The 26,058-nt window shown below is 30.8% G+C and overlaps 1 protein-coding gene across 8 annotated transcripts in view; it reads right to left on the bottom strand.

The window, feature by feature from the left end:
• Positions 1-26,058, bottom strand: part of bur (GMP synthase burgundy) — a 99,934-nt gene that overhangs the window by 13,372 nt on the left and 60,504 nt on the right. For all 8 annotated transcript variants that reach the window (XM_075382459.1, XM_075382458.1, XM_075382454.1 and 5 more), the window contains 7 exons: positions 22,150-22,315; positions 17,181-17,332; positions 13,343-13,558; positions 12,752-12,931; positions 11,005-11,130; positions 7,957-8,187; positions 784-972 (listed from right to left, as the gene is read on the bottom strand). In XM_075382459.1, the coding sequence (XP_075238574.1) occupies positions 784-972; positions 7,957-8,187; positions 11,005-11,130; positions 12,752-12,931; positions 13,343-13,558; positions 17,181-17,332; positions 22,150-22,315 (1,260 nt within the window). The remainder of the gene's footprint in view (positions 1-783; positions 973-7,956; positions 8,188-11,004; positions 11,131-12,751; positions 12,932-13,342; positions 13,559-17,180; positions 17,333-22,149; positions 22,316-26,058) is intronic.

Here is a 26,058-nt window from a genome sequence, read left to right as displayed (position 1 = left end):
AAAAAAGAAGAGACCTACACTCTCCAATGCGATGCCCTTTTAATATTATTAGTTTTAAAACAATATTATCAGTGCACACAAAGAATGACAGTGAAAGAAGAAAAAAGAACCAGCAAAATAACCAAGACAGCACAGAAAACTGGAAGAACTGCCTCCTACACCAGGTTCCCTCTTCCTAATCAAACTAAACTTCACAGTTTTCTACTACCCAAGGTTCTAGCACTGAAATGACTTTTGGAGGATGGACTCTATAAGAATGAGGCAGGTTTTGCAATTCTCCCAATGCATCTAATATCTATAAATTTCATAAAAATCTACGAACTCGAAAATGGATTGCATTCATATCTATGATCAGTATCCAGTCCTACTATCCATCCTTTCAAACATTAAAAAATACTTATCAAAATAATTACCTACCCACCACTGATCAGGAATCAAATGGGCAAGGGACAATGTCCCAGCTCTGCGATACACAGGGGTTATTAATACAACCCCTGATATACTTGTGTACTGTTCCCTGCTCCTATCTAAATCTAAACTACTCTGCTTACTTATTCTTTTCTATTACTAAAAATAGAAATAAAGTTTAAATGCAACACCGATCATCAAAATTTTATATTATTAATAAGGTATTTCTTCATTACTCTAGATTTTAAACTAAATAATAGAGGACAAAATATTGAATATGAAAACATGATGTTTTCGAAATTTCAAAGATAAAAATTAATAATAAAGATACAATTTAACTACAAAAAGTATGATTTAAAATGTAATACAACTAACTTCAATAGGTAGATCCTTTCCAGGTATGGCAGGTACTCCGGTCATGAAGTCGTGCGTTTTAAACGGGCGAAGTACAACAGACCGCTGGCAGGATGGTGTCCTTATAGCTGCATCTCTGTCAAAGTGAATAGGCAGCAAGATGACTGGCATTTGACTCACTAATTGCATACAATTTGTCTGAACTAGCACCTGCATATGACAGTTAAAACTAATATTAGAAATGGCTGTGAAATTTATTCATCAGTAAAAACATTATAAAAAACTACAGTACATATTCTTAGCTTAAGTATTACGCTAAGAATACATATAACTGAAATAAATAAATTTTATTTATTTATTTCAGTTATAATAAATAAATTTTATTTATTTATTTAAACACGTAATTCAATAATGTAAATAGAATCATCCAACTGGTCTCAACCAAATGCAAAAGCTACTTATGCAATAGATAATCTAAAAACACATTTTGATAAGAAAGAAATTCAAAGCTGAATTCCTCAAAAATTTTGTTTTAAGATTTAAACATACCAGGAGCTGGGTCTTCACAGTAATGTCATAGTATCTTAAGAGGGACAGCTTCACCACCTGGGAGGAGTGGGAGGCTTCAGTCTTCCACCTTCAATGATCGGATGAGGACTCCTTTGAGATGCCATTGGAGGAAATGTAAGATCGTATTCTTGATGGGGGATCCCTTTGGGGTTCCCTACTATTCATTTTGAGAAGAGCAAATAAGTATTCATGATGAAGAACATAGCGGCCAGCCATCAGTGATAATAGACAATTTGATTGAAAAAGTTGATAAACAATTTGATAAAATTGGTACTTTACCATTTCACAATTAACTGTCTGTTTCCTTATGTTTCACAATCTTTAACTTATGAAGTGTTGGCTGAAAAACTGAGCTATAAAATAAAATTGTGTGCCAGATGGGTGTAGATATTAATAGATGCACATAAGGACAACTCTTGCTGAAGTACATGACTTTTTGCAGCATAATGAAAATGAAGATGATGATTTGTTTGTTTACATTACAATCAGAGATGAAACATGAATTTCTTATTTGAACGTTGAGACAAAGCAGCAATCAATATGATGATGGCATTCATCATAACCTAGACCAAAGAAGTTAACCAAAAGGGTTGGTAAAGAAGCTGATGGCTACTATTTTTTGTAACAGAACGGGTATCTTTTTTGTCAAATTCAGTGATCATGGAACTACTGTGAATCCAGATATGTACTGAAAAAATTTTTAAAATTCCCTCTCAGCATGCCGTAAGGTGGAGGTAAGGCCAGTGCTAACTAAGGGATAAAAAAGATTTGCTCCTTAAAGTTAAGAAAAACTTAAAATTTATTCATTATGACAAAGGTTGAATGTGAAAAAAAGTTTCAAATGCTTAGCATACAAGCCCCATCTTTTAATAATTCCAGCAACATTTTGGTCATCCCTTGCCGTAAGGGTTGGTCACATCAAAAATTGTTTGACAAAAGTTTTAGGTAATGTTTAAGGGACTAATAACCACTTTAAACTGATTCAATACTGAGCCTATTAAGGAAAGTATGATATTTTTCGTCTTCGAAACCCCATTTTTTCAACCCCCTGGGCCAATGGTTGGTGATATCAAAAAACTTTACCTATATGTTTTAGGCCCTTATCCAAAGAATAATAGGAACTTTAAATGAGATCAATATTTTACTTAATAAGAAAGTTATAGCGATATTTTATTTTTTTGAAAAGTCCCCCATTTCCACCCCCATTGTACGATTTTGCCCATTAACGAACTCAACCAAGATTTTGGGTCATTATATTTTATGTAACAATTTGAAAGCGATTGGCGCAAAATTGCGGCAGTTATCGTGTCCACAAGAAAGTGAAATATATATAGATATAAAAATAAATGTATATAGACTTTTGATCTGACAGTGGTTTTGGGGTCTGGGGGATGTGAAACACAAAGATATGTCAAAACTTTCCAGAAGTCAAATCATGGTACCCATTACAATACATGAGCTTTCTTATGAAATCTACCTAAAATCTTTGAGGAGTTGTAAAACCGACGACATGGGATGTTATCCCACAGAATTCTGATTTTGCACAGCAGTGCCCAGCCACACACAGCAAATCAGACAATGAGAGATTGGAAAATTTTCAATCATCGACCTATAGCTCTTGCTTAGCTTCTAGCAATTATTTTTTTCTTCATTTTAAACAGCAGTTAGAATCACAAAAATTAAAACAAATTGAAAAATGTCATTACTGTGTGGCATCACTGGCGGATTCTTGAAGAGGGAATGTAGAAGCTAGTAAAACTCTATGAAAAATGTGTTGAAAGTGAAGGCAGCTATGTAAATAGTAATAAATAAATGTAATTTTTACATGTAAGTAATAACATTTTTTCATATTTTTCATTTTGTTTTTTTATTTCAAAACATACCTACTTATTAACAGGTAGAATGCTAAAATTTTACTTGTATTTAGTACATAACAATTAAAAAAAGATTTTATTTCAGATAAATACTTTTATTAATTATTATCATCAATTAACATTTTAAAAATATAAGTCAGAGGAGCTCCACACTTATGTAATGGGGAATTCATGCAACAATCATTAAAAACCCTATAAAGATCAGATAAAAAGAATTATGAGAAAAGTACAGAGTAGTTCAAACTTAAGAATATATTTTTTAAATTTTATTTATAAACATAATAAACACTTTTCTCTATTACTTTTTCATTCTTAATTTTTAATTGTATTTTCCAAGAGAGATTTTGGTTACTCATTACATCAGCTCAGTGATACTCAATTATGACTTCACTTTTCCTACAATGGCCTGAATAAGTTAAAAATTAGGTAGAACTACATCAGGCCTGCTATATGGTGGATATGGTCCAGCACATTATAACAGTAAACAGTATGTTGTCAAGCATTTTCTTGAATAAATTAAATTTAATCTTGTCTAAATATTCATTCTAATGCTGATTACTAGTTCATTTTTGATTCAACAAAGCTGAAACTACTAATTTTTTTTTTTGTAAGTCCAGTACAATATCTAAAAGTCTTGAAAACCTCCATTAAGGAAAGTTTTTCTGACTTGCAATGCAAAACAACTTGGCATTTTTTGCTAGCTAATACACTGTAATGAAGGCGTAATTGATTAAATAAGAGAAGGCTTGGATCAGTAAAACTACCAATTTTAAATGGCTAATTCCTAGGAAAATCCTATGATAAAAGATAATAATTATAATTATATATGTTTTTTAGTAAAAAATAAAATATGTCTAAATATACAACACAATAAATTTAGCATTACAGAAGTATTATAACAAGGAAGGATAAAAAAATCTTGGTTCTATTTAAACATCGTTGTACATAGAATATCTATAAGTTTATAATGTTAAAGAAAATTTAATTTTTGGTAATTACATCATGAATGTACGGCATTCCTTTTACTTATAAATAGCAGTCACACCTAATAAACTACAATTGGAAAGATGACTTATGTCTCCAACATCAAGGAAAAAGAGGAATTTATCAACATGCTTCATTGATAAATTACTTTACTGAAGAAAAGAGAGAAAAAATTAACTATATTTAAGTTATTTAACTACAATGTTGAGTCATTTCAAACTAAATGACTGCGTTAATTCTTCCCGTTACAATTTAATTCACACGTTCTATGCAAAACTTACTAAATTCAAAACCGTACTTTCTGCTTTGAAGCACCTTCATAAAACACAGTTTGTTATTACTTTTAAATATTATTAATGCTTAAATTTATTTCACCTAAAGTATAATATTTCTTAGGGCTTTCTTAAAAGTCAGAATGAGTTTTCAAAATAAAAAACGGGCTATCACCTTGTTTTTCAGCACCAATAAGTATATGAATCAGTAAGTATAAGTACAATGATAATTAGAAAATTTTCTATTAAAAAGAAGTCACTTATCTTTTTTTCTCTACTGATCCTCAACCGATCCAGACAATAGACCTGTTTTCTGAGTACCTTTACACAATAAAAGGGCCTATAATTAAACTATTTGCTTTAACATAAACAATTTGTCAAAGACTTAAGAAAATAATAATTAAATAAAAATCTTAATTTTCTGTACCTCATCAACATATACATAATAAATATGTGCTCAAATAATTTTCATTAATGACTTCTTAATTCAATGACTTAATACATTAATGACTTCTTAAACAAATACTATTTGTATTTATTATCTTCACATATTTACCTTAAAATTATTTTAAATAATTAATGTATACTTTAATTACAGGTTTTTTTAAAAAAATGTATTATTTGCTGTAAATTTTATGATGCTGTTTTGATCAAAGTTTTACCATAGTTTCCATCCAGGTAAATGCCAGAGCAGTTCCTTTTTTTTATTAGCAGAATAGCATAGATAACCATTCCTTGTGCGATTATGTTTGCGTTGTGCATATGTGATTATCATGTACTGATCACAATAAGAATTACTTCCAAGTAGAAATGTTTACTTAATGATAATATCATAAAAATAAAATTTTCTTATGATTCTTATATGGGTCAATCCATTCGAAATGACCTAACAGTGGTTGCTTGACCAATTTAAAAAAAATTGAAACTTACCACTTGTTTCCTACATGTCTCAGGACCTTAAAACTATTTTTTATTTAAGTAGTTTACCTGTGGCGACCATTTTTGTTACAGTGTGCACACCTATTTTTGTGACTGCAAAGGATGGAAAAATTTATAACTAAAAAACTATTGGTCCTGAAAGGATGAAATAAAAAGCAACTTATTTATTTTCTCAAAAAGATTAGTCCAGTGGTTTATTTACTTATCTCTCTTCTTTCTATGAGAAAATTACCAATAATGTTGAACATGAAAAACTGTGAAATTTCACTTTTGGTAATTTTGTTCAAGAGCCAAGTATGGCATACATAGTTTGAATTACTTTTTTTATATGTACGTATATGTTAGTAGGTGTACCATAAATAATATTAATGGTGATATACTTATCATTAAATTTTTATGATTTTTGAAAACTAATTAAAAAAAAAAATTGAGACTGGCTTCAAACTTTGATGGGGCTGGTGATCAAAATCTCAAATCTGCACAACTTAGTGTTTTTTTAGATGTTTATGGCAAATAAAAAAGTTATGTGTACTAATAAAAAAGTTATAACCTCTCAAAAATCATGAATACCCTGTTAAAAGCGATACAATTTTTTTGACTTGCTAAATAAGTGCTCCAAGGGGTTTCTTACCTTCTTTATTCTTATTACTATAGTTGAAATACACTTGTTTGAACCATTCAACTGCAGTGTTCATATTAAAACAAGTGCTTAAGTCATTTCCAGTTGTCAGGAAAATTCATGTTGCAACATGCTCATTTATGCTTGTTGCATCATTTAGCTTTGCAGTTGCAGACTGGTCAGTCTGCAATTAGTCAGTGACCTGTTCACATTATTACAAATTGTCTCAAATTTCATCCTGTGTTTGAAAGTGTTTATTAAGTAAGTTTTATTTAATAATATTATATTTACGAGAGGTGGCAAAGGCAAGCCTGCAAAGGCCATTAAACAGTCGGATATTAAACATTGATGAAATGTATTAATTTTGTAATCACAGCTGAAAAACAATGAACTTTTTGATTAAATCAGATGAGATAGCTAAGATTTCAGAAACTCTAAAAAACCATTTCAAACCTGTGAAAGAGTTGTTGGTACTAAAAGCTACCACCAATTATATTCCTGTGTCAAAAGGCATTGTAAGATGTTACTTTACTTCAGACTCCAAGGACTATGAAGACTTCTGTGTCAAGTAATGTACCACTTTCACTTAAGGAAAAAACTCTATTGCTTAAGTGTATGATGATCAGTAGTGGATAGGAGAAGTGGTAGATATTAGCCTCAAAAAAACGATGTGCAGGTTCATTTTTCCACCCGGCTGAACCATGTACATCATTTCAACAAGACAGTGTATGTACCGATCTGCAAGGTCCTGAGAAAGTTGACCATCATCTGAACTAACTACAGCAACAGGTTGCACATACAATTTCAAGAGAATTATCAGAAGAGATATCACAGTCGCAGCTGTTGATCAATCACACAAAATAATAAACTTTCACTGCTACAAAATCAGGCTATTTCACTGAAGAATAATTAAAATTTTGCTAAAATTTATTTTTTCTTTGACAGTGTTTACAAAAATAAACCAATATAAAAATAAAAATGAATTCTTGTAAAAAGATGTAGGCTACTCATTGAAATCTCAGTTTGGATTAAGTTTTACAAGCACTTTTGAATCAAAATTGTATTAGGTTACTGGTACTGGTTAAGTTATCATTAAATTACGACCTATCATTAATAATTAAAAAAAAAAATTTAAAAACATTGAATTCAACAACATAGGGGCAAATATAAAAAATGTAAAGTGCAAAGAAGACAAGAAACTCCCTTGGAGCACTTATTTAGTGAGTCAAAATGGTATCGCTTTTAACAGGTTTTTCATGATTTTTGAGAGGTAATAAACTTTTTTTATTAGTAAAATACACAATAAACATTATTATTTGCCATAAACATCTACAAAAATACTACAAGTTGTCCAAATTTGAGATTTTTATCACCAGCCCCATCAGAGTTATTTGAAGAAAAAATTTGAATTTTGTTAAAGAAATTAGTTTTCAAAAATTCCTAAAAATTATGGTTAAGTATACACCATCAATATTATTTATGGTAAATCTACTATCATATACCTAGATATAAAAAAATAATTCAAACTGTGTATGCCATCCCTGCCTCTTGAAAAAAATTACCAAAAGTGAAATTTCACAATTTTTCATGTTAAACTTAATTGGTAATTTTCTCATAGAAAGAAGAGAGATAGGTAAATAAACCACTGGACCAATCTTTTATCTTGAGAAAATATGATTAATTGCTTTTTGTTTCATCCTTCCAGGACTAATAGTTTTTTAGTTATGATTTTTTCCATAAACCCTTACAATCACAAAAATACTGTAACAAAAATGGCCACCCACAGGTAAACTAGTTAAATAAAAAATAAAAGAAACAGTTATAAGTAATAAATAGTTATAAGGTCCTGAGACATGTATGAAACAAGTGGGTAAGTTTCAATTTTTTTTGAATTGGTCAAGCATCCAAATATACTGACACATACGTAGTAGCATACCTGTGTAGCAACATAATCCGCTTGTCTTATTGTAGAAAGTACAAGCGATGTCAAAAATGTCGGCGTAATATCTAAAATCTGATCTTTTACTAAAGGTCCCGCGATATAACAGACCCTGTTAATATTATGACAAACTCTAGGTATTAGTTTGGCTAAGAAAATTAAACTCTCCCATGACGGATCTTCCCCGCATGAAATCCCGACAACATAACTGTAGCTACGGCAATCTCCCTGCAAACACAGAGAAATACTAATTATATAAGCAATATAAAACATTAATAAATTGACACTGAGAAAGAACTATGTAATAAATGCTAACCAAATCATTTCAAGAAACAAAAGTGTTTCTATGAAACACTTTTGTGTTTCACTTTTTATACAAGTTTCTTTTTTTATTCTAAAGCAAAATTAACATAAAAAAATTCAAAAAGTAGATGTGAATTTTGATTACTGAAACAATCATTTTCAGTAAATACAGGAAATCAGAAAAAAAATATTTGTTTTTTTTCTAATATAAGATCAATTTAAGAGAAACATTTATCCTCTTTAAATGTATGATTGATTAACATTTTCAATAAAAATAAGAACTGCAGAATAATTTATAATCTACTCATCCCACATTACATTAAAAGTAATTAAAGTTAGCAAAACAGTTATTATCAAGTAAATAAGTAACCAAAAATGAATGAACATTAATTAGCTGTCAGGATGACTGATGAAGAACAGTTCTCTGCTGCATCTGCATCTGATGCAGCTGTAACTTTTCTGATGCACTAATGGAATAAGTAACATCATGGTTCTACATTAGTAACATTTATTATCTGTTAAACCTTGTTAAACTCCTCTTTTTTATCTTTCCAAACCCGTTTCTGTTTTATTTAAGTATAAAACATTCAATCATACCTTATATATAAATGCAGAAGCCCTCATTGAATAACTAATCACTCACAAATTCTCACTTCCTGGATAGTTATAAATCTTAATCTTTTTCTTAATTATTCCTAAGAGGGTATAACTGAGAGTGTATCTAAACAGAAGTAAGGAACTATTATTTAGATTAATAATCCATAATGTATTCAATAAACTGGGACTGAGATCACAACAGCCAGAAATTGGATATCTGGCAGGAGTCTTAATTTTTAACAAAAATGGTTCATCAATGGCACAATGCCAGCACTTTCTTTTAACTAAAAAATAAAGCTGTTTCTATAGTGGAGCTTAACAGGGTAATGACTTAAATTCCATAAATAATCTGGGTTGTGGCAGACATCAGAGGGATATCCTGAAATATTGCTGGATAATTCTTCAATGTCCTCAACATGGAGAATGTCCATAAGAAATTCTACAAAATCCCAGAGTAAATGGAAATCCATCCATCACACAAATCCCAGGTAAAGTAGTAAATTCCCAGCAGATTTACTTATTCTAACAATTGCTGAGAAGCAGATGTATAGTAGTAGTAGTAATGTATAGTAGCTTCCATCGCTTCATTAGCTAATTATTAGCCACCTTGTCAGCAGTACTTTGTGGTGTTTACCTTACCACCGATAATAATTAATAATGGTTGCAACAATAAATAATCCTTCTGGTCATCTCAACTGCAGGTTTAAACAAACCTTGAGTGCATTTTGATTTTTTCAACATGAAAAGTTGTAATGATTTTGAAACGCGCTGTCAATTGTATGAAAATTACAGCCCTTCAGTAATGAGTGAAGAAAAGGTAAGAGTTTAAAAAGACCATACAAATGTTAATGATGAAGAGAAGAATGAAAGGCTAGTGTTCAAAAAGGCCTTATAGAACAATTGAATACCAAAGTTCAAGAAAACCAATCCTTTACAATTAAGTCTTCTTACAACAAAATTCTCACAAATTTCATGTAATAGTTTACTGAATAGTTACTAAAAAACTTGGTTATTGAAAATTATGGGTAAAATAATGGGTTCTGAAAAAGTTGACTATTATACACTTAATCAAAATATGACATCTATTCGTGCATTTCTGGATCACTATGCGGGAATGCAGGCAAATTTTCCCTTCATATAATAACCGATGATGAAACACAAGACTTTGATGTATCATACATCAATGTTGAATCCAAACAAAGCTCATGCACTAACATCATTCATATTCACTGAATCTTAACTAATCCAAGCAATCCCTCTAAGCTCAGATCACAGTAATTCGTTTTCCGAGATAAAAAATGTGTCCACTGGTGAATTTCATGGTGCCTGGAACAACCACAGCAGAGGCATAACATGAATCACATTCAGACGTAAGCTATGCAATTCAGAACCAGCGACATGGAATGCTATTATCAGAAATTGTTATCACAATAACACATGCTCACCCACTGCTGCCTGCGCTATCAAGAACACTCATCAATATAGATGGGAAAGTTTTTGATCACTCCCCCTTACAGTTTGGATCTCATACCTTGTGACTTCACCTAAAAAAGTGGTTCGATTCTCAAAGATTTGAGGACAGTGATGAGTTGATAACAATATTAAAATCTCCAGTGGTATATTTTTATGAACAGGATGTTAAAAAGCTTATTCCTACATACCAAAAATCCTAATAAAACAATAAGAATTACATAGAAAAATAAAAACTGTGTGTGAAAGATTCTAGATAGAATTAACAAAACAACAGAATTAATCTGCAACCACATAAAAAGAAAAGAAAACCAGGATACTGCACCGACTGATCATGCAAACCAAGATTGTAGATTTGTAGAAAGAATTTCATAGTGGAGAAACTTATAGAATGATTTGGCTGTATTTATCTTCAATTTTCTATGTAATATAAGAAATAAGTTACATATTGACATCAACAACTATAACAGGACAGCACTTTAATAAGTTCTGTAGTTGACAGTATAATGCAGTTTACCAAGAGTTGTCACTTATATTACCCATTACTTTTTAAGTAGCAGAATTTAATGTGTTAATATTGTTACAGATTTTCTTTTTCAAATGCTATTGTACCTAGTTGTCTAATGCAAACAAAAGATTAAAATGGTTTTACAGAGAGAAAGTTTTAACACCTACCTGGACCCCAACACTACGAACTGGAAGCAAAGTTGCAGCCAAATGATTATTACTAGAAACATGTCTCAATTCACGTCGTTCATCTTCACTAGTGGCACTCTCTACACGATTTAATAATGCATGTTTCTGTAAAAAAAAACTGTAATGAAAAACATCACACAAAATTTATAAAAAATGAAAACATCAGTCATTCCAACAGAAATATTAACCATAAATTTAACTGTAACGTGGTGATTAGCAATCTCAAATATTTAAGTTGTACACTTAAAATTTAATATTTTGATAATTTTCCCACTATTCATAGAGTTCTGGTATATAGATAGATATATAATAATTAATTTTGGATTCCATCAAAACAATAATTTTAAGTATTTGGCAGTAATTTTTTAAAATACACATGCTTAGTAATATCTGTACAAATCAAGATGAATAATTTACCAGGAATTAATGAAAAATTAGTAATAGTTGCATGTCATATTAATTCCAGCAATTTAACAGGACAAAGTTTAATGGAATCAAAAACATCATTAGATGTGTAATCTTAACAGGTGACGAGGTGATAAAAGGGCTGTCCAGAAAGAAACTTTACATTTTGGTATAAAAAAAACAAACAGTTAGGAAAAAAATTTATAATATACAATTTGAAAATGCATCCTTAAAAATACTTTTCCACGTAGTCTTCAAATAAATTGAGACACTTGTCATATCTATGGATGAGTTTTTGTATCCTATGGTATTAATTGGCATAATTTAAGTAAACATTACTGATGAAAATTAGTTGATGGTTCCAAAAATGGAAGAGGAGAATGTTCCCAAAGCTCACGAGAGCAGAGAAAGCATGAGGAGGAAACCCTAAAAAAAAATGCTAATTAAACTCATAGGGTGAAGTCAGTTAATTTAAAGAATGCTAACTTTATAATTATTCTGCAGGCTCAGAGGCAGGGAGGTAACAACCCTACCACAAAGCTTACCAGCTATTAAGGTAGTTTCAAACAATTGTCAAACAAATGTAAAAAAAGACAACATTAATAGCAATAGACTGACAGTTTATTGTATTTACAGTTAATTTATAATAAATACATAATCCTTTTTTCTATACAGTATATTATATAAGAGAAAAAGTAATTGGGAAAATTTTGCATGTCAGGGTTTTTGCAGACCTTGGTGTTTCCCTTAAAACACAATATTCATTTTATAATTTAAACATATGGGAAGGATGTATGTACATTGGCCAGTTTTTGGCTTGATATCTCTAGACTGATCTACATGAGTTTTGTATGATGATTTCTGTATCAATGGGGTATTTGATGTCAAGTAGAAATTCCAATCCAATAGATTGTAAAAATAATTCAGTCAAACTGCACTAATATTTTTCTTAATTTTAATCGACTTTTTGTTCAATAAATACAAGTCACAAGTAAATACAATTAAAATTACTATAATGTTTTCTTAAAACATTATCCCTGATCTTTTTATACAGTTTGTTTTTATTTCCTGCAACACTAAACTGAGGAAATGCTATCCTAATGTAATTAAGCAGAATTTTGCAACAAAATAGAAACATATTCATTCACACAGGTGAAATTTCAAACTTGCTAGAACATCAAAATGAGTTCTTGCTGATACAAAGGAAGAAATCTGGGGAACTGCCATTTCACTGACAACTTATGAAAAAATATATAATGCTGCTTTCAAAACTCATTTAAGAGATAAAGATAAAAGTGTAAATATACAATATTGTACTTACTTTTTGTAACATCTGATCATATTCAACAATAATTTTAACAAGTACTTGTGTTTCTGAGAAATCTCTTTCCATGTACGGCTCTTCTCCGCAGATAACTCTAATAGCCAAACCCGGTCCAGGAAATGGATGTCTCATTAACATATCACTTGGCAATCCCAAATCTCGACCTAAGGCTCTCACCTGTGAAACAAATAACAGTACTCAATAAATAAAAAGTGGTAATTATTAATAAAGGGAATGTCAAATTTGTTCTGACGAAACTTTCTTAAGATATAATTTTTAAATTATTTCAAATTATTTGAATTTAGACAATTTAAATAAAATCTAAATTGCATCTATACTTAGTTCTAGTAATTTTCACAAAGATAAAATATAGCCGAAATCAGCATAAAATGAAAACACAACTTAACAATACTAAATTATGTTTTTGAGACTTTATCATGAAATGCAATTTTTAACCATTTTTCTGAAGTATAATTATTTTTATAGAAAATAATTATTGTTAACACAAAATGAAAAAAAAATACGATTTTAAAGTGGAAACAAATTATATAATCTTTATAATAATAAATAAAGATTAAAAAATCATACCTCATCCTTATGGAATTCCCGTAAAGGTTCTACAACTCTACCAAGTTCTCTCAGTTGTCGAATCAATGGGGAATCATTGTGATGAGTTTTAATAGTGTCAGCCTTTGAACTGACCAGTAGCGACGCTGATTCAATAAGATCTGGTCTCAGTGTCCCCTGACCCAAAAATACTTCTTCAGGTTTTAATTTCAGTTCCTCGATTACTTCATTCCACATCTAAGAAGGAAAAACAGAAGCGACATAAATACCTGAAATATTAGGTAATGTTCCTTAAAAGTGAACACAGAGCAAATGATACCACTTAATGATATTCAGTACAGATTAATAATAGTCAAAGTGATAAAATTTTTCCAGAAGACCTGTGGTGGTGGTGGTAGTGATATGATGATAGGAAGTTCTTGAAGCACTGTCTGTGCTATTACAAGGGATAGTAGTTTGTCAGAAGTAAGAAATGTATAATTTTCTTTTAGATCTGCTGGTTCCAATACATCCCGAAGAAAGTCTAAGCTTTCAAAAAACACTTATTTAGTACGTTTCATTTCAGCACCACTCCCTGATTTTGGTTTTACTCAAATTTTTTCAGTTCGGTCTAACAGTTATTATGTAAATTTTTCCAATGTTTTTTTTTACTGGTTCTCCTATAATACAGAACCATAACATTTTAGAAATTAAATTACAAAATTGTTTTTGGTACCTGTACATCATAACTTTGTGCCCTCTTTTTCTGTATTTCAATTTAAATAATTTACTCTGTTATCTATGGAACAACTGGAGTTAGTAAAAAAGTTCAAAATGAAACATTAAGAATGGGAAAAATACAGAAAGTTAAGCAGTTTGGAAATGAAATAAGTGGAAAATTAAATATAATACATAAATACCTTTTTATTTAATATTGTTTAATTGAATTTAATTTCAGATTTTTATGAACTGGAGTTTCTTACTGAAGTTTACCATTCAGTTACAAAATGTCACATATTATCATATCTTTGATTTGACACGTTTGTAATGCAATTTGGGAAACTCTTACACTAATTCAAACGCCAGCTTTAACTAAAACCCAACTGAAAAGTGTGTCCCATGCATTCTACAAAAGATGGGAATTTCCAAACAGCATCAGATGCATCGATGGAAAATATATACGCGTTAAACCACCAACCAATTCAGACAGTCAATACTTCAATTACAAGCAATATTATTCTATAGTGCTTCAGGCAGTTGCTGTGCTGATGCTAATTATAGGTTTTTTTTTGCAGTCGGTGCATATGGCAAAGCGTTGGAGGTGTTTTTGCTTCCTTAACTTTGAGCGATATATGTGCAACATAATCGAATAATATGTGCAACTTGCCTGAATTGGCTCTTCTACCAGCTATGAATATTTCTGCATCTTTTGTCATGTTAGGAGCTGAAGCATATCCTCTCAAGAACTATTTACTATAATGATATTGAGAAAATGATGAAGAAGGAAAATTATTCAATGATTCAGATGGTGTCAATCAAGTGAAATTGTTACAAAGTTGAAAAAGAAGTAACGTCCAGAATTATCAGGACTAGAAACGAGGAACTTCACACAGTGCAACATTTGCAGCAGCAAATGTCAGAAATGTATTCAAATCTTATTTTGTGTCAAAACAAAGATAATAAAATTTAATATTAAAAAAAAATGTAGGTAACTGAAACTCAATAAATGAATTGAAAATTATATTTAAGTTAAAAGAATCTCATTATACAAAAAAAGAAATTTTATTTACTATTACAATTTAAAACTACTGCAACTTCATCCCGTAATTTTTTTTATTATATCTTCCTTGATATATTGTTTACTCCTTAAATCCCATAATGGCTTTCTTTGGAAAACTTCACAAATTAACAACTCATTATCCATTTCCTTATAAATTTTCACTTTACAACCTTCAATTTCAGTGATGGCTTATGACAAAAAGTCATTAAACAGACAATAGTCCTCCTCTACACAGGTGGAAGAAATGAATATTTTCATTCCACACACTACTTGTGAACCCTAAGTACACGTGTGTGTGAAAAAATGTAATTCATAATCATCGTCATTATCAGTAATGTATTTAAAAATCCTCTCATACATACGGACATGCCACCCTCACCTACTCACGTCATTTGTAACTGTAGTGTAAGAGTTCATGGGGATTTTCTGACCCCAGATATGAACATTATGTGTTAGCTGATTGCAGTGCTACAAATCGTTCAATCATTTTAAAGATTATAAAATACAGATCAATGAAGATCCCAGACTAGGATGACTTTCCATGTCAACAAAAATAACATTTATGCAGTTCATGAAGACTGCTGCTTTACTTTCAAAAAGATTTTACTGAGGAAGGGGCATCATCAATCTAGAATCATGCTGTGTAGTTTTTACAGAAAAGCTTAACACGTCACATTGTAAAATTTGTGCTGGATTTGCTAACCAATGACCCAGAAAGAGAAGCATGTTAACATCAACAAAGACCATCTTGACTGAAACAATAAAATCTTAAATAAACAATTTAATAAGAGTAAAGATAGTCAAAACTCTTCTTTTTTTTCTATCTACACTTTTCTACAAAGTTACCTTGTTTGTTTAACATTTATCATAACATTTTACTAAATTATTTACGCCCACATCATAGAAATCTGACACCTGTGAAGACAACCAGTCTTCAACCGTAGTTTTCATTTTTTCATCGATGTCAAATCACTGACTACTGACCATTGAAAAATTCCTTCACATAGCAGAACAAGTGGTCCGGGCTGTATGGTTGGTGGTCCATTTGTTTCCATCCAATAGATCTGATAATTCTGAGTCTGAGCACCAGTATGAGGTCGTGCATTGTCATGCAGCAACAAAACTCCAGATGACAGTGGGCCACATCGCTTATTCTGTATGGCATACCAAAACTTCATTAAGGTCTTGCAGTACACAGCCGAGTTTATTGTTGTCCCTTTGGGCATAAAATCGACTAACAGGACATCATATCTATCCCAAAACACAGCTGTCATAATCTTACTTGTTGACATTGTCTGTTTGGCTTTCACTTGGACTGGAGATGTTGTGTGATGACATTCCACTGTCTGCCACTTTGATGGAGTGATGTGAGAAACCCATGACTCGTCCTGAGTAACAATGCGATCCAAAAACATATCTCTTTCCTCACGATATCAGATCATTTTTTTTATATCAGATCAAAAATGTTAAAGCACAGCCATTCTCCTTTTTTGGTGTTCTTCAGAAAGCAGCATGGGAATCCATTGCGAGCAGTTTTTTAACTACAAAGCTTCAGAAACGATTTTGTACAGCACTGATCTTGAAATTTTTGGGAATATCAGTAAGTGGAAATCATAAATCACCAGTCTTAATGAATTTTGCATCAACTTCGGACATCCAATCAATCGTCTGTGATTACAGAAGGTCAACCCGATCACAGTTCATCATGGATATTGTCCCGCCCGTCCTTGAATAGTCCTACCCATTTAAGTACTTTTCTGTCACTCATTTAATTAGGCCCATAAACCTCACATATCTGGTGATGAATGTCTGCTGCTGACAAGTTTCTTGGGATCAAAATCACAGATTGTATTTCATAACCGGCAAGCCATTCAATTATTTGAAACATTTCAACTTAAACAACAACATAAACTGTAAACAAATGGTGTCTGCCCATTTGTACAAGGCATGCTGGGAGCCAGGCGCATGTGCTTTTCAACAGCCATGCAAAATTTACATAGCTACAGCCAATCAGACCTTATTAAAAAATAGTCCTTGTAACTCTTATATAAAGATGAATGAATGAATGTATGAACCTGCCTTTCAAACTATAATACTTACAGAAACAAAAAGATCGCCAATAATCTTTCTTTTTTCCTCAGGATTTGAAGTCATACACAACATTCTTGTCATTCTGGTTCTCGCGTTAGGTTCTTTGGGATCCACCGGCACTGATGTCGCACCATGTATAAAAAAATGTGCAGCATTTATAACTGAAACAAAATGAGGAAGTTTCTCAATGTATACTATTAACAGTTTCCAAAAAGAAAATCTTTTAATTATATTAAAAACTGCTTTACAAGCAATACCATTCACAATAATTCTGACCTACGGTCAGTTTTCTTTCAGTAAACTGAGTAGTTGCTAACTAAAAAAGGTGAAGCATAGAAGAGATATTTTTAATTTCCTCAGAGGCATCATAAAAAGTTCAATGAATTGCCCAATTCCCAAATCTCAGGTAAATTTAACGAAACCTCCTCTCAATAAACATACATTTTCAATAATAAAAATCAAGTTACTACTCAGAGAGGGGGTTTTCTGCTCTATTCCATAAAAGGAAATAATAAAATCACCCACACTTCCTACCAAAATGGATCAAGGCTATAGTAGAATCTTCATTAGATCTCTTAGTTCAGCCTACTACAGAGGCTGCATTAAATATTTTTTATAAAATGGTGAAGTTTCATGGTCGGTGAGAAAGCTTTCATGTTCAGTTTTAAATCCTGATACCAATGTATTTGCTGCTCTACACCTCTAACTCCTGGCTCTACATCTTGTACTTACCGATCATGAACACATATCTGACTGAATCTCCCTGCTCAGAGCATCAAAGTAAAATAATGCATCCAGATTCATCTGGTACACAAGATTTAAAATTCTTGGTGTAATATGAAATGATAATAGTTTAAAGGGAATTATATTAAAGTGAAAATAACATCAGAAATTTCCTAGGAAGGAAATTAAATTGAACGATACAAAAATCAGCCAATTCACATCAAAAACCTAGAAAATAAATAAAAGAGTAAACAACAGAACCGAATTTAGGCAGTCTAGCAGAATTTGGACATACATATTTAAATATACATTCCAAACAATGATATTTAACATACAGTAGAGTGCAAAAATTAACCCAAACACAGGGAATTTTTTTTGTTTATTTCTATGTTATGACTACGCTACTTGACCACACCCATTTTTTAAGTTGTCCGAGCAATATTTTGTTATTGTTCTTTGATTATTCAGCAATATTCATGTTATAAATAATGTTTTGTGAAAGCTTATTTTATTTTTATTACAAAATTATATTTTTGTTTTTTTTGTTGTGTCTTGAATATACAATAATGAACATAACTTCAAGAAAGAGATAAAAAATTGTTTCTCTTTCTGAGCAAACCAGTATGACCACTGTCTGTTACTGTTTTTTAAACATCTGCGTTCGGATTAAACCAGTGTGTGTGCTTCTGAGTGTGATGTTCGACAAGGGAAAGCGAATGATTTTTTTTTTAATTTGAAAAAACTGGTTCTTTTTCACTTCAAAGGAAAGGCAAATGTGGCTGTAAGAAAAATCTGCTCCAACACAGTTTGTTATTGGTGAGAAAAAGTAAAATAGATCCAAAATTACTTGCTGTAAATTTAAATCCAGAATTAGCAACCAGTAAAAGAGAATTACACATGACAACTGTTAGAAACTGACTTCTTACAGCTGGACAGAAAGCTCACTGGCCAGCTAAAAGGAGCTTTTAACACCAGCAATAATAAAAAAAATCTTGTGGGCCAAAGTACATGCTAACTGGACCAAAGAAGACGTTCTTTCTTTCTTTCTTTTTCCTATTTAGCCTCTGGTAACTACCGTTCAGATAATACTTCAGAGGATGATATGTATGAGTGTAAATGAAGTGTAGTCTTGTACATTCTCAGTTCGACCATTCCTGAGATGTGTGGTTAATTGAAACCCAACCACCAAAGAACACCGGTATCCACGATCTAGTATTCAAATCCGTGTCAAAATAACTGGCTTTACTAGGACTTGAACACTGGAACTCTCGACTTCCAAATCAGCTGATTTGGGTAGACGCGTTCACCACTAGACCGGACCAAAGAAGACTGGAAAATGATATGTTTACAGACAAGTCACATTTTTATGGTTAGTGAGACAAAGGGTTCCATACATTAGAGAAACGGATTAGATGAAAATACATTACCAGCTTATACCCAACAAGTTCTTCTAGAGTTAAACATCCCCAGAAAAATGTTTTGGGGTCGTTTCACATCTGAAGGCCCTTGTTGTTCATTACTTCAAATAGATGGTATCTAAAAAGTGATAGTTGTATCAGGGCTCTTAAGGAAAGGGTTGTGTCATCATCATCATTCAAAACAAATTCTTACAAGGCAACATAGTGTCACTTGTTGAATCAATGCCAAATCATGTATGTGAAGTAATTAAAAATAAAAGACAATGTATTAATTGATATTAGTAGATATTCACAAACTCTACAGGTATGATTTTTTTCTAAATATAGTTACTGTTTTTTAAACATCTGCGTTCAGATTAATCTGCAAGCTACTGTACAACAAATAATAATTATTTTAATACATTTAACTTCATTTTACAAAAGTATTAAATCCATATCACATATTCATCAAATAAAGATCTAAAAATTTGATATGTAGTGATACTGAGATTTCTTGATTAAAAAACAATTCTTTAATATTAACTGTAAGTAAATAATATCACTTTGATATTATTTACACCTAGCCTTTTATCGAGTAAATTAATTTTGAAGCTAACACACATCTTTAGCTGTAGAGTAAGATAATGAACAGATTGCAAAATTGTCTACACATACATTATCTCGTGAAGAAACAAAAAAAAAACCAAAACAAAATTTAAAAAAAAATCCATATAAACATGTCTCGAAGAGCTTTATTTTCCAAAGCTATATTTGCAAAAAAAACTTCACCTCGATTTCTGCTTTACGGATAAAATGAAGTCATATTGAAATTCTTGGAGCTTAAAGGTAAATCTGATAATTTCCGACCAAAAAATTGAATAAAACAGGTTTCAGAACAGTATCTCCGGTAACTTTTGAAATTACTGGAGTAATAAAATCTTTCAAAAAGATTTGAGCAGAAAAGATTTCATATAATTTGAAAATGAGTTGTTAAACTGTTAATATTTCAAACAGTGTTATGAATTTCATCATGCTCAACAACAAAAACACTTTTTTTTATAAAAGTACTATAAAATTTTGATGATATAAAAAGAACGCTTCAAAGAAATATTTAAATTTAGATCTCATAAGCCAGAGTAGTAAAAATTTTAAATCAACATAAACCTTCCAAATATCATTAATACAAAATACAACGGCACCTGTTCTCTTACCAAATATTATATTAGGTGCTATCAAAAGGTATCTGACCTTGGCTCATAAAAATAAAAATACTTAACAGACTGAATTCAATGATTCGTCCCCTATAAAGTGAGCTCTTTCCAATGTTATACACTTATCCCAAAAATGTTTTCATTGTTGAAAGCATTTCTCAGTCAGTCCTCTTGTTGCAATTCTTCTGATTTCTTCTCAGTCTTCAAATCTCTTCTTTTTAAGCATAAACAGAATTTTAAGCTTAAGAAAACCTCAAGCATTAAAGAAAGCCATGTCTGGTGAATAAGGAGCCTGCTGAAGAAATTTAATCCCAAGAATTTTTGGGTAAATTGTGATGCATGGGCTGGAGCACTATTGTGATGAATTTGCCAATTGCCATTTTCCCAAAGCTGTGGTCTCTGGCATTGAACAGCTTCTCTTAGCTGACAAAGAACAGTTTGTAGTAGTCTTTATCGACAGTTTGTCCTTGAGGAGCTTATTCATGGTGAGCCATGCCTTGATAATCAAAAAGGACTGTCAGCATGATCTTCACATTGCTTCACGATTACCTTGCTTTCTTTTACAGTAGAGAACTTGGAAGTTTTCTAATGGAATGACTGTGCCTTTTTCATTTCCGGAAATATATTTTTTTTCATAAAATCAGGCTCACTATTAGCAAATCTAACAAGCCTTGCACAACCTGCAGTGAGTTTTCCTTTTGTTCACAAGTAAGAAGGTTTGGGACAAATTTTGCTGTTATGTGCTGCAACCTGAAATCCATTTAAACAGATTGCATTGAGCCAAATCAAATTCCTACTTCATTTTCAAGCTCTCTAACTGTTATTCAATGATCATTCATGACCACCTATCATCAATTTCTTCAGGTCTTTTGCAGATGGAACTCTGCAAGAATTTTTACCACCAAGTTTCTGACAAACTTTAATGCAGATTCTCTGCTCAACCCTTCAGTTTGAACAACTGGCTGCAATGGCAGTAACAGTGAATCATATGGTAACTGGTACAAGTCAAGATCACATTCCATGACAGTCACTCTCCCACACTACAACTGATTACCATAATAAGAAATATGATTGGATACTTTTTTCAAGCTCATATTTATTTTTATTATGATGTAATTCATTATTACAACTACACGTTTATTAATGAAAGAACAATATCTTTGTACTAAATAGAATATATTAGTAATATTCAGGTCAAAGGAGGAGTCAACAGGAATGACACAGGTAGTTAATATTAAAAAAGATCATTCCATTCTCCAAGCTCCACCCAACACATCAATATAAATACACCGATGATAATAAACCAACATGGATACAATCCAAGATTATGAAATTAACTTTTCTGTACAAAATAATTTGTATATGTAGCTACAAAATACAAATTGCTTACAGATAAATAATCTTTTAATAGTTTTATGCAAAATGTTAATACGGATTTTATGAGAATTTCACTGAGATTATAACCTCAATAGTAATTGAAAATATTTCAGCTTAAATTTAAAATGATTAATTACTAAAATCATCTTTTTACCAAAGATGAGGCAAGCAAACTTCTTTTACATTTTTTGGGGAGAATTGTAAGCTCTTCAGATCCAAAAATAAATAAAAAATTAACATAAAATGCAGCTGTAAAGAACAAGTTATTACCTTTCAACTCTACTCCTATCTTTTTTAAAGACTGTTCAACAGATTTGCTTTCATTTTTTCTCATAAATCCATTGTCTATATGTACTGCAATAACTTGATGCTTTGACAGTGCTTTTTGAAGCAAAGCTGAACAAACAGTTGAATCTACACCTCCACTCACCAGTAACTATAACAAACAGTTTATATAAAAAAAATATTAATACAAATACTTTTAATCAGGTGGTTATTTTTATATACATATTATTTAAAATATAAATAAATAACTTGATCCACCAAGTACAGAATAAAATTAGGATGACAATTACCTTGATATCATTATATATACACAAGAATACTTTCACGATCTTCTTGCATCTTCATTTGATACAATCTTTTTATTGTACACGTAAAATAACATATAAATTAAAAAATAAAATGTTAATGGTGCCTATAAACTTTTTTAAATATATATTTTTTAAAGTTTTAAGAAGACATTTTAACAAAATTGTTTTTCTTTTTACAGAATTTGTACGCAGTAAAAAATTACCTGTGGATTTTTGGTTAAAGAGAGAAACTTTGAGAAAAGGAATTCATAGCAATTTAACTGATACATCTACTGTTGAAGAAGAAAAGGAAATACAAACCGTGCTTTCTTCAAAAGATAATATTAAAGAACAAGTGTCACATAAAAATAGACTTAAACAGAAGTATAATGAAAGTTGTTTAACATTTGGATTCACATGTACTGGTGAGTCAGACGCTCCTGTTGCAGTATGTGTTTTATGTCAAACAAAACTCGCATACAGTTCTTTGATTCTAGCCAAACTTCATAGGCATTTAGAAATGATACATGCTGATCACAAAGGAAAAGAAATGCACTTTTTTAAAAGACAACATGACTCAATAGAAAAGCTTAAATTTAAAATAATTACTTTCGCTAAAACTGACAATGAAAATGTAATTGAAGCATCTTACCGCGTAAGTTACCGCATTGGTGAAGCTCATTCAATTAGAGAAAAACTTATTAAGCTATATATAAAAGACATAGTATCATGTGCTATAACAAGCAGACTGCCAAAAAAATTAGGTGCAATACAATTTTCTTATAATACTGTTTCATGACACATCAAAAATGATTGACTGGAACTTTGCAGCAGGTGTGTATTGCAAACAGACGAATCCACAGATGTCGCAGGACTAGCTGTACTAATAGTAATTGTTTGTTATACATTCTATAAAAGTATTTAAGAGGATTTACTCATGAGTGCATGCATATTTACATGAAAAAACCGACAGAAGATATATTCAATTGTATTAATGATTACATTAAAACATGAGATCGGTTGGGAGAAGTGTACTGATATTTGCACGGATGGTGCTAAAAATGGCCACGGTAGGAAAAACAGAGTTGTATCATGTACACTACAAGTAGCTACAAAAACCAACAGCAGTCATTGTATTTTGCATAGTTTAGCTCTAGTAACAAAAAAAGTCTATGGATTTAAAAAGTGTTATGAATGAAGCAGTAAAAATGATAAACTATGTAAAATCTCAATCACTTTAATCCAGATTGTTTAAAATTTTGTACAACATAACACTATGTGCATGCATTACTACATACAGAAGTGAAATGGCTGTAAAGACAAAAACACTATTGATGCTTTATAACTTTATAGTGAGTTATTGGCCTTCTTTAATGCGCAAAATAATTCAGGATAAGATTTTTTTTTAATTTTTAAGAAATCCTTACGGTTGATAAAACTTGCATATCTGGCAGAAATTTTTACAAAGTGCAATGAAATTAACTTATCATTGCAAAGAAAAAGTGTTACAATTTTTAATAGATATATAAAATTGCCTCTTAAGAGAAAAATGAAGTTTGGATTTCTTCGGTTTAACAGAACAATTTTAATTGCTTTCCCGCCTTACATGAATATTTGACTGAAAACGATTTGAAAATAGATGAAATAGTTTCTGAAGTGTTTTTAGAACACTTACATAACTTAAAAAAACTTCTACTGCAATATTTCCTGAAAATTAGTGAGGGCAATTCCTGGGTTCGAATCCATTCTCTGTAACAGTTAAGCCAACAGGCTTAAGTGCAAGCAACAATGAAAACTAAATTGATTTAATAAGTGACTCCGATTTAAAGCAAAAACACAAAAATTAGCAATTAGGTAATTTCTGGGCAAATTTATCAGAAACTGGGTATTAACCCAGTTTATCAAATAATCTATTATTATTATTATTTTACTTCTGTTTACCACTACATATTTATGTGAAGCAGGATTTTCTTATTATAATGCAATGGAGACAAAGTGCAGGAACAGGCTTGACGCCACACCAGATATTAGCATTAACTTTCTACTATTATACCTGATATCAAGCCAACTGCAATTTAAGGACTCTTAACATTATCAAAGTCATTAAAAACTTTACTTCATTTTGTTATGAGTTACGGTTTAAAATTTAAATGATCACTAAATACGTAGGAAATAAATAATTGATTTTTTCTTTTTTATTTGAAGTAAAAAGGAAGTATTGTAATCATGGAACATTTCAGTTTTAAGATTTCAACAGAAATATCCCATTTTGACTAGTTTCGGGGTGACATCTGTACGTACGTACATATGTAAGTATCTTGCATAACCCAAAAACAATTAGCTGTAGAATATTGAAATTTTGGATTTAGCAAGATCTAGTTATGCACCTCCCCTTTTGATTGCAATCGACTGAACCAAAAGTGTCCAAAAAAAAGCCCAAAATACAAACAAAAATTTGGATTTTGGACTTTTTCTTAACTCCAATAATAGCTCTCATTGAGCGCTTTTCAACTATATATCACAAGTGGCACTTATTTTCATTGGTTCCAGAGTTATAGGAAAATAAATTTTAATCAATAAAATATTTGGATCTTACAAGGCGAAGACACATTGGTTCAAATCTGACTTCATACACATATAATTTTTTAACTTTTTTTTAATTTAAATGTATTGATTTATTAATAATTAATAATATTATCTTCTGACTGTAAGAAAATTTTAACAATAAATAATAATTCAAAAATAACAATATAAAAAAAATCAAAAGTTATTAATGAAATAAAATTTTATGTACTTTTCATTTTAATTCAAAAATTTTTACAGTCAGAGCTTAATAATTATTAATAAATCAATATATTTAAATTACAAAAAAATATAGGTATATGAAATCAAATTCAAACTGATGTGTGCATGATTATGGATCCACAAGTTCTCACATACACCACGTACCTACTTGAGTGACGAGAAACAAAATTAACATATAAACTAATATAAAATGCTAAGGAAATTTTTAGGCCATTTTTCTTACATTTATTTAGAGTAATTAAAGAACTTTTATTCTATCCTACTATTTCAAATAAGATTGTTGAATTAATAATTGTATAAATATTTGATGTTAATAAAAACTAATATTTTAGCAATTGTGTAACTGTCCACTTTATTAAAGAATTGGAAGATCGTATCATTTAAATGAAGTGCAGCAAAAAATTTGTATGTGTAATTTAATAGGCAAACAAGGAAGTCTAATAGTGTCTACATCAGTTATGACTTAAAATTTAGATAATCACTAAATAAAACAAGTTTTTTCTCATTTTTAAAAATTTTATTGATTATGTGTTACTAACTACTATAGAAAATAAACAAGGTGTTCCATCAAAATTCCATGAGTCTCAAAGTGTTCCATCTGAGAAAAAGTTTAGGAAACTCTGTGCTAGATGGATAGAAAATAAACATAAATAGAAACAATCGACAGAGAGATAGGGAGAACTGCACCATACGCTAAGTGTTAACAGCAGAGTTGTGAAATTTTCTATCAGCCAATGTACTATACATTAAAAATAAATGCCACTTTGTAATTTATATGAAATGATTCACCCAAGGCCATGTG

The sequence above is a fragment of the Lycorma delicatula genome, chromosome 1 (genome assembly GCF_047948215.1).
Source record: "Lycorma delicatula isolate Av1 chromosome 1, ASM4794821v1, whole genome shotgun sequence".
Classification (NCBI taxonomy): domain Eukaryota; kingdom Metazoa; phylum Arthropoda; class Insecta; order Hemiptera; family Fulgoridae; genus Lycorma; species Lycorma delicatula.
The sequence above is the reverse complement of the archived record's forward strand: the minus strand, read 5'-3'. Positions and strand labels throughout refer to the sequence as shown.